Here is a 10,337-nt window from a genome sequence, read left to right as displayed (position 1 = left end):
CTGCGCCACCAGGGTGGGCCCTGCTTTTACTTTTTTATAACTAAACCTTTGATCCAACTGAAATTTAATTCATATAAGAGTGAGGTGGAGATTCAACTTAAAATTTTCAGATGGCTACCGGGTAGTCTTTAAATAATTTATTTGGTAATCTGTGTTTTCCTCTCTAACATGCAATGCTATCTTTAATATACTCAATTATTGTAGTGCGGGTCTTTTTTTCTGAATTCTCTGGGCTACTCTATTTAGTTTTGTCTAATCATGCCTGGTAAGTACACTGTTACAATTACTCTAGCTTTACAATATGCTCTACTATATGGTAGCCGTCCCTATTGTTATTTTTCAGAGAGTATTGACTGAGTATTTATTTTGCTTAGTGGAGGGGTCATACTCTTGGTAGTTATATTTGATTATATTAGATTATTAGATTTATTTAGGGAGGTTTGATATTTTTATGAGATTATGTCTCCCTATCTAAGAAAGAACAAGGTCAATGCTATTTAGCAGATGGTATGGGCTTGGAAAGCTAGGCATTCTGAGATTGATGCAGCCAGGGCCATTGATCATAGTGGAGTGACCTCTCTGAGAGTATCCTTATTTTTTCTACTGTGACTCTCCATTCTGTTTGGTGGGATGTGTAAGATGTGGAAATGGAGCCATAGAACTGACTGGTGCACAAGCAGCTCTCCTTGTCTTAAATGATGAACAGCATTTTATGGTTTCCTGTAGGTTTCAGGAAATGGTGAATTTTTGATTTATATGGGAGATAAGTTCTGAAGTTTTTCCTTTAAAAAATTTATTACCTTCATGATTTAACTATAATAATGTATTTAGTAGTTGTATGTATTTTATTCTGAGTGTTTCACTTCAACTATTTGGCTGATTTTCAGAAATCCTCAGAACAAATTGCTAAACTACAGAAGCATCATGAAGAGAAGCTGGCCAGCAAAGAGCAGGAACTGTCCAAAAAGTTTCAGACCCACGAAAGGAAACTTCAGGAGCAAATGAAAGTAGCTCTTGTAAGTACCTATGTTGTTTACATTATAGATAATCTCTGCAGTGTTATAAAGGTGTCATCTTCTCACTCCTGCTTCCAGCTTGATGTTGGACTGCTGGCAACACTGGCTTTTGAATATACAAGTAAAGCAGGACTTAGTAACAAAGAGACTGTTATTAGAACAGCTAGTTTAATGCTGTGTGAAAATTAAATGTACTAATTGAGCAATCTGCCATTAACTAGTTTACTTGTTTATTACCACCCTGGAAGTACGCTATAATTAGGGAAGTAAAGGAGAACATAGCTAGTTGAAGCAGTGAACCAGTGATTGTAAACTTAGGAAAAATGTCTTAAAATTCACCAGACTAAATAAGCCAGAGCTCAAGTTCAGAAAGTTTTGTCTGAAATGTACTATAAAGAAGGAAAAAATGAAAATGACCAAGTAGTTTTCACTTTAAGTAGGATAATTTCATTAGTACTTTTCAATCTAAATAAGGTTTAAAAAATAAAGTAACATAAAAACAAAGACTAGATAAGAAAGATTTGTTGGAATAGTACAACTTGAAAGTTTAAAACAAAAATTTGAACTGAAAATATTGATGTTGGCAGCATGAACTCTAAAGCTGTAGGTTAAGATTAGTATTCTTAATTGCAGGCCAAATCTACTTAATGTTTAAAATGTTCTCTAGAGATTCTTTTTTAAAAACAGTAAACACTTTTAATATGAGTGTTAATATATAATAAGAGCAATCAAAGAAGCATTTCAGGATTAATGGGGCAGTAAAGAGCCCAGAGCATCTGAAAAGTGTTATGTAGGCTTTGTAGATATTTCCTTGACCTAATCCATATAATCACATGTAATCTTCTGATTCTGATTTGATTCTCCATGTGGGGTTTCCTACTACAATGTGGTATTTCTCACAAATCATATACACTTTCAATGTAGTGTCTAGATTTAGAGTTGAAGTATCTGGAATGCAAAGAAGAGATAGCTGCAATTGCATGCCCCTTAACCAGTCTGTGGAGTTTTGTAAACATGTTTTGGTAGTGGAAAAATAATAGACATAGAGGGGTTACTGGAAAAGAGTTTTTCATCTTTATAGTAATTGTGGTAAAGATTGGCCAGACCACATTACTGCCTTGTTTCTGCAGAGTGGAGTCTAGAAAAAGAGAAGTGAAGATGCTACCTTGGAGAGATGGTGCAGAGCAAATGAAATTAGTGGTTTTTAGGAAATGGGAGTGCTGAAGATTTATGTGGGTCTAAGGTGGTATTGTTTTTGGCACAGGAAAAAAGCCAATCAGAATATTTGAAGATCACCCAAGAAAAAGAACAGCAAGAGTCCTTGGCCCTCGAAGAGTTAGAGTTACAGAAAAAAGCAATCCTCACTGAGAGTGAAAATAAACTTCATGATCTTCAGCAACAAGCAGAGACTTACCGAACTGTAAGTTTAAAAACTATTCAGTTTCTGCAAGTGTGAAATTATTTTATTTATTTATTTTAAAAAGATTTTATTTATTTATATATACAGTACTGGAGTACAGGTCAGAGGTGCAGGGATGGTGAGAAGATTCACAAGAGACAAAGTGGGGAGCAAAACAGGCAGACTGACAAAGTACACTGCTGAGGGGAGCAGCAGGCGGGCCAGGTGAGGTCTGCTGTGCCATGTGGGTCACCTCCAGGACCAGGGATCAAACCCACACTGAGTTGGCTGTGGCTAGCTTGCAGTGCTGTGTCCTAACCCATTGTGCCACCAGGGAGGGCCGAACTATGAAATTATTTTTGTATTGAAACAATCGTTTTCTCTCCAGTTGGTATAATATTCTTTTTGTTAAGGGGTTAATTTCCATATATACACACTTCATTTTTAGATCGTAAGAACTGTTGATGGAGGAGTGCTTGGTGTTTGCTCCACCTTCCTCCATACTCAGCCTATGGCTGGGTGTATTTCTGTTAGCCACTCAGCTCTGTTTCTTTGCACTGAGGCTCCGCTACAGTTCCACCCCATTGCGTTGCTTACTGACCTTAATCTTTAGGAAATGGCCTCACTTCGTAGGTAGCAGTTTCCCTGGCACCTTCCTGTTTGTCCAGCTTCATCTCATGTCAGTGTTTCACACATAATTCAGTCTGTTTACATCACAGTTTGGTTACCCCAGTGCCCTTTTGCATTTAAAATTTTCCCCAAGGCTTAGTAGGAACTAAACTTTGTTTAGTATGAAATGGACACATTTATATATGTGTGTAAATGTGCACAGCTTAATAGCCCTTTGGCCCTTCCCTAGCAGAATATGAAATGTATGACCTATTTTGAGTAAACTTATATTGTTTAGATTTTTTAACCTTTTTGCACTAATTTAGATAGCAAAACTGTCACATTTCTTACCCATAATTTCCTTTTCAACATTTATGTAAGGTGGCATAGTTGAGGGGAATTGGTACCCAGGAGGCCAAAGTTTTTCACTTGCTAGCTTTGTAAGTTAATCATAAAGTAATTTCCTCACTTGTTATATGAAGAGGTTGGATTTAGTAACACCTCCCTAGCTCTGACTTTCAACATTTCTGTCTCACATCCAAAATTAGTATTTTATTACATGACAGTAATCTTTGGTAAAAAATTGTAGAATTTCCTTCTTTTTGAAAAAAATCACTCGAAATAATAATTTTGAGGGTGTAAAAACCAGATATATTTTCTTCCAAAATTAAATTATGAAGGTAATAGAAAACTGTTATAAACCATAAAAAAATCACAAGAAAAAAAAACATACATCTCTTTACCGATAGTTACTGTTACTTTATGATTTATTTGGTTTTGATAGTCCATTCAGAATATTCTTGAAAATACAAGTAGTTGAAATAGATACCCACATAGGTCAAAAGAATATTGAATTCTGAGTTGTTAAAAATAGAATCTTTGATATAAGAAGATTCCTTTAGGAATTGAGTACAGATACTTTGACCTTTCTAATGCTCGGTATATTATTTAGAATTATTTTTCTAAATTTGACTCTTTAAGTAAGTAGTTATTATGTCATGTATGTCATTCTTTGTAAACAAATCTATACTTTAATTAAAAAATACACATTTTCATTAACAGAGAATCCTTGAATTAGAAAGTTCTTTGGAAAAAAGTTTGCAAGAAAGCAAACATTATTCAGAGGATTTGGCTATTCACTTGGAAGCTGAAAAAAATAAATATAATGAAGAACTTACAGTCATGGTTGAAAAACACAAGACAGAATTAGAAGACTTGCAAAATCAGCAGGATAACCTTTGGGCTGAGAAATTCCAAGACTTAAAGCAACAGTATCAGACTGAAATGGAAAAGCTAAGAGAAAAACATGAACGGGAAAAAGAAACACTTTTGAAAGACAAAGAGATTCTTTTCCAGGCCCACATAGAAGAAATGAATGAAAAAACATTAGAAAAGCTTGATGTGAAACAAACAGAACTGGAATCATTGTCTTCTGAACTGTCAGAAGTATTAAAAACCCGTGACAGATTAGAAGAGGAACTTTCTGTTCTAAAGGATCAAGCTGATAAAGTGAAGCAGGAGTTAGAAGCCAAACTGGATGAACAGAAAAATCACCACCAGCAGCAAGTTGATAATATCATTAAAGAACAAGAGATGTCTATCCAGAGAACTGAGAAGGCATTAAAAGATGAAATTAGTCAACTTGGTCTTCTTCTGAAGGAAAAAGATAAGCATTTGAAAGAACGTGAAGCCTATGTGGAAAAGTTAGAGGCAGATATTAAAAGGTCTGAAGGGGAACTCCAGCAGGCCTCTGTAAAGCTGGATCATTTTCAGTCATACCAGAGTACCACACATGAGCAGGCAAAAGCATATGAAGATCAGCTGACCCAATTGCAGCAGAAGTTGTTGGATTTGGAAACAGAAAGAATTCTTCTTACCAAACAGGTAGCTGAAGTTGAAATGCAAAGGAAAGATGTTTGTACTGAGTTAGAGTCTCATAAAATTAAGATACAGGACTTAATGCAGCAACTTGAAAACCAGAATAATGAAATGGAGGAAAAGATAAAATCTCTAACCCAACTTTATGAGTCCCAACTTAAAGGTAGTAATGTAGAGCAGGAAAAGACAAAACAAATCTTGATGGAAAAAGAAAATGTAATTTTACAGATGAAAGAAGAACAGAGCAAAGAAATTGAAATACTCAAACAGAAATTATCAGCAAAGGAGGGCAGTATTAGTATGTTACATGAGGAATATGAAACCAAATTTAAAAATCAAGAAAAAAAGATGGAAAAATTTAAGCAGAAAGCAAAGGAGATGCAAGAAACACTGAAGAAAAAATTGTTGGATCAGGAAGCCAAACTTAAAAAAGAGCTTGAAAATACTGTTCTGGAGCTTAATCAGAAAGAAAGACAGTTCAATGCCAAAATTTTGGAAATGACACAGGCTAGCTCAGATGGAATCGATGATGCAGTGTCGAGACTGGAAACAAACCAAAAGGAGCAAATAGAGAGCCTTAATGAGGTACATAAGCGAGAACTTAATGATACTGTATTAGTCTGGGAAAAGAAACTTACGCAGCAGGCCGAGGAACTTCAAGAGAAACACGAAATTCAGTTACAGGAGAAAGAGCAAGATGTAGCAGAGCTGAAGCAAAAGATCATTGTATTTGGGTGTGAAAAAGAAGAGATGAACAAGGAAATAGAGTGGTTGAAGGAAGAAGCCACTAAGCAGAATGCAGTATTGAAGGAATTACAGCAACAGTTAAACTTGAAATCTGCTCATGTGAATTCTCTCTCAGAAAATGAAACTAAACTGAAAACACAACTGGAAAAGCTGGAGGTTAACTTGAATAATGCTTTGAAGGAAAATGCTTTTTCTCAACAGCAAATAGTTGATTTACAGATGCTAGCAGAAAAAGAGAAGCTTAAGGTTTCTGACTTGACTGACAAGTTGAAAACCACAGATGAAGAATTCCAGAGTTTGAAATCTTCACATGAGAAAAATAGGAAAAACCTAGAAGATAAAAGCTTGGAATTCAAAACACTATCTGAGGAACTAGCATTTCAGCTAGATATGTACTCTAAGAAAACTGAAGCTTTATTGCAAGCTAAAACAAATGAACTAATCAACATTAGCAGTAGTAAAATTAATGCCATTTTCTCTAGAATTTCCCATTGTCAACATCACACAACTAAAGTAAAGGAGGTACTACTAATTAAAACTTGCAAAGTTTCTGAATTAGAAGAACAACTTAGACAGCTAACAGAAGAGCGAAATACTCTAAGTAGTTCTTTTCAGCAGGCTACCCATCAGTTAGAAGAAAAAGAAAATCAAATTAAGAGCATGAAGGCTGATATTGAAGGTCTTGTAACAGAGAAAGAAGCCTTACAGAGGGAAGGAGGTAATCAGCAGCAGGCTGCCTCTGAAAAAGAGTCTTGTATCACACAGTTGAAGAAAGAATTATCAGAAAACATCAATGCTGTCACACTGATGAAAGAAGAGCTTAAAGAAAAAAAATCTGAGATTGGCAGTCTGAATAAACAACTGACTGATTTGAATGCTCAGCTTCAGAACAGTATCAGCCTAACTGAAAAAGAAGCAGCCATTTCATCACTAAGGAAGCAACATGATGAAGAACAACGTGCATTGCTGGATCAGGTGCAAGATTTATCTTTGAAGATTGAAACTCTGAGTAAAGAGAAAATGTCTGCTCTTAAAGAGGAAGATCACTTGTCCAATAAATTCTCAGAATGGAAGAAGAAAGCACAGTCAAAGTTCACAAACTATCAAAATACTATTAAAGATTTGCAGATGCAGCTTGAGTTAAAAATAAAGGAAGTCAGTGAAAAGGATGAAGAAATAATTTTACTGAAGGAAAACTGTGATCAGCAAAATAAAAGATTTGAATGTATAAAGGTTGAGATGGAAGATAAGAAGAACAAAATGGAGAAAAAGGAGTGTGATTTAGAGACTGAGTTAAAAATGCAAACAGCAAGAATTATGGAATTAGAAGAGCAAGTTTCTCAGAAAGCAGTTGAAATTGAGTCCTTAAGTGAAATTCTTCAAAATTATGACCAACAAAAGGATACTGAACAGAATGAAATGGTTCAGAAACTTCAACATATTCAAGAGCTAGTGGAAGAAAAGGATAATAGGGCTAAAGAAGCTGAAGAAAAAGTTTTAGGACTTGAAAAGCAAGTGTCATCCATGAAATCTGAACTTGAAACTAAGAAGAAAGAATTGAAAGTTGTGACTTCCAGTATGAAAAGCAAAGAAGATGAATTAAAGGCATTGGAAGATAGACTTGAATCAGAAAGTGCTGCAAAATTAGCAGAGCTGAAGAAGAAAGCTGAACAAAAAATTGCTGCTATCAAGAAACAGTTGTTGTCTCAAATGGAAGAGAAAGAACAGCAGTATAAAAAAGACACCGAAAACCATTTGAGTGTGCTAAATACAAAACTAAGAGAAAGAGAGACAGAAATTCATACCTTGGAAGAAAAACTTAAGTCAATAGAGAGTTTACCACAATCAGAAGCATCAGTTGTACCCAGATTTGCAAAAAATCTGGCAGCTTGTACTGAGCAAGAAGCAGATTCTCAAGGCTGTGAGCAGAAGGCTGGTGAAGAGCAAATCAGTACTTTACAAAGAAATTTAATTGAAAAAGAAAAACTGTTGCAGAAGCTAGAGCAGGAAAGAATAGAGACAATGTCTTCTCATTCTGATTTGCAGAGCAAATACCAGGAGCTTTTAATTAAGATCGAAAATGCCCAAGCAAAGCAACATGAGGATCAAGTTATGATAAATCATCTTCAAGAAGAACTTGAATTAAAAAACAAGAAATATTCCTTGATAGCATCCCAGCATGTGGAAGAAGAGGGAGGTAAGAATGACATGGGGACAAAGCAAAACATGGAAAACATGATTGATGATGTCCAGAAAACCCTCCAGGAGAAGGAACTAACTTGTCAGATCTTGGAGCAAAAGGTAAAAGAATTGGACTCCTGCTTAATAACAGAGAAGGAAGCACATAGAGTTGAAATGGAAGAATTGTCCTTAAAATATGAAAAATTACAGGCTTCACAACAGCAGATGGATGGAAAAAGTAAACCCACAGAGGTTTTAGGAGAAAGTACTGAGGAAAAGCCCAAATCACATGCGGGCCAACCCAAATTGCTTAGGAGCACGGAGGCTGAGCACAGTGACCTTGAGTTTAAATTAGCAGGAGCAGAGCGGGAGAAGCAGAAGCTGGGCAAGGAAATTATTAAATTGCAGAAAGATATTCGAATGTTGCGGAAGGAACATCAGCAAGAGTTGGATATAGTAAGGAAAGAATATGAACAAGAAATGGAAGAGAAAATCAAGTAAGTTTATTTTCAATATGAGTATTTTTAAGGCAGTCCTCCTTAACCAAGCCCTTTATGTACTTCCTACATTTTTTTATGTAATAAAAATAGTTAAGTTCACCTGTGTAGAATATTAAACATAAATCTAATGTGTTTAATAATGAGGAAGAAAAAAAATTTAGCCCAAGGTAGTGTTATTCCACTTATTTATGAGGGGAAACCTTTTCTTGTATATACATACCTATGTCATACTTTCATGTTTTATTATTTTTATTAAATTTTTTGGTAAATAGCAAAATATTTTAAAATTGTTTTTATAGGTACAAATTATTAAATTTAGTTTTTAAATGTACTTTTTTTTCTTATATTATTAGTTTTTGGACTTTTATTACTTTTGTATTAAATCATTAATACTGATTTAATACTGGTATTAGTATTACATTATTATATAAGACAGATATGGATGGTGAAAATTTTTAAATAAAAAAAAAAGACCATTGCCTAGAAGTAATGATGTAAGTAGAGCTTACGTCACTTCAGAAATTTTTTATACTTCTGGACACACACACAAACCTCCCCCACGCCTTCCCTCCCTTAAAAATGTTTTTTCCCAGTGAGATCATACTATCTACACCATTTTTGAGCACCAGGTAATTCTTTGCAGGTTGTAATTTGTATGATAACAGTTAACTCTTTATATTTTGGTTAATTAGACAGGAGCAGGAAGATCTTGAGTTGAAGCACAATTCCACATTAAAACAGCTGATGAGGGAGTTTAACACACAGCTGGCACAAAAGGAACAAGAATTGGAAATGACAATAAAAGAAACCATAGGTAAATATAATTTAAAATTCAATAAATAACAAATCAGAATCAGCAGAGAGGTATAATTTAAACTTATCCTTTTTCACTCTGTACTAAATACTTCAAGTAATTAAACTGAAGAAGAAAAGATTCTTGCCCAAGACAGTTTTCTAAGGGAACCTCTGCTGCCTGGCTTTCCTTACGGAGACCAAAGCCTTAAGGAGCAGAGGAGTAGGTAAGAGAACTTGAAACTGTTAGGTATTTAATCGCTTATGAAGACACTTGTGCTCCCTGAGAGGGTACATTTAATCAGTTTTTAAAATTCAAATTTGATTTGAAATAGGTTTCCTATGTAGGTATTCTTGCCTAATGTGTTTTCTTATGTGTATCCATTTTTTATTAGACTAATGTGTTTTCTTATGTGTATCCATTTTTTTTTAGATAAAGCTCAAGAAGTAGAGACTGAACTTTTGGAAAGTCATCAAGAAGAGACAAATCAGTTACATAAAAAAATTGCAGAAAAGGAAGATGATCTGAAAAGAACAGCCAAAAGATACGAAGAAATCCTTGATGTACCAAATTTTCTCTCTTGAAATTTAACTGTGATAGGCTTAAAAAAAAAAAGATTTATTTATTTATGCATACAGAACTGGGGTACAGGCCAGAGATGCAGGGGCGGTGAGGGGATTCACCAGAGACAGAGTGGGGAGCAGTAGAGGGGAGCAGCCACAAGACAAGAGGTCTGCTGTGCCATGTGGATCACCTGTGGGGCAGGTGATCAGTCAGGCACTGCACCGAAGTGGCTGTGGCTAGCTTGCAGTGCTGTGCTCTCACCTGTTTTGCCACCAGGGAAAGCCTAGTTCTGATAGGTTTTATGGTGGTGTTAAAGAAGATTAGTCTCTCAGATTGTCTGTTTTCTAATGTAGAGGGATGGAGGGAACTCAGTATTATCCAAAATAGTATTTTTACACTGTATACAGATTTATAAGTAGTCTTAACTGATTTCTGCCAGGATTTTAGTTTGTAAAGTATATGTGGAATGAATTAAAATACAGTTAGTTGCTGATGGGATGTTTGATTCTTTTCTCTGTCCTTCTCACAACACTGGAATAAATTGTGAGAGAACCAGACTAAGAATTGAGAGCTTATACTTTGGTGAAGTTTTTTTTTTTTTTTTCATATTCAATAGAAGGCTGGTGAAGAGCAAATCAGTACTTTACAAA

General features: G+C 35.1%; 1 protein-coding gene across 5 annotated transcripts in view; it reads left to right on the top strand.

The window, feature by feature from the left end:
• Positions 1-10,337, top strand: part of GOLGA4 (golgin A4) — an 80,604-nt gene that overhangs the window by 49,226 nt on the left and 21,041 nt on the right. For all 5 annotated transcript variants that reach the window (XM_004676317.1, XM_012720331.1, XM_012720332.1 and 2 more), the window contains 5 exons: positions 888-1,016; positions 2,281-2,436; positions 4,087-8,327; positions 9,023-9,144; positions 9,556-9,686. In XM_004676317.1, coding sequence (XP_004676374.1) covers positions 888-1,016; positions 2,281-2,436; positions 4,087-8,327; positions 9,023-9,144; positions 9,556-9,686 — 4,779 coding nt within the window. The remainder of the gene's footprint in view (positions 1-887; positions 1,017-2,280; positions 2,437-4,086; positions 8,328-9,022; positions 9,145-9,555; positions 9,687-10,337) is intronic.

The sequence above is a fragment of the Condylura cristata genome, unplaced genomic scaffold (assembly GCF_000260355.1).
Source record: "Condylura cristata isolate star-nosed mole 26May11 unplaced genomic scaffold, ConCri1.0 scaffold00004, whole genome shotgun sequence".
Lineage (NCBI taxonomy): Eukaryota > Metazoa > Chordata > Mammalia > Eulipotyphla > Talpidae > Condylura > Condylura cristata.
This window is presented reverse-complemented; position numbering and strand designations above follow the sequence as displayed.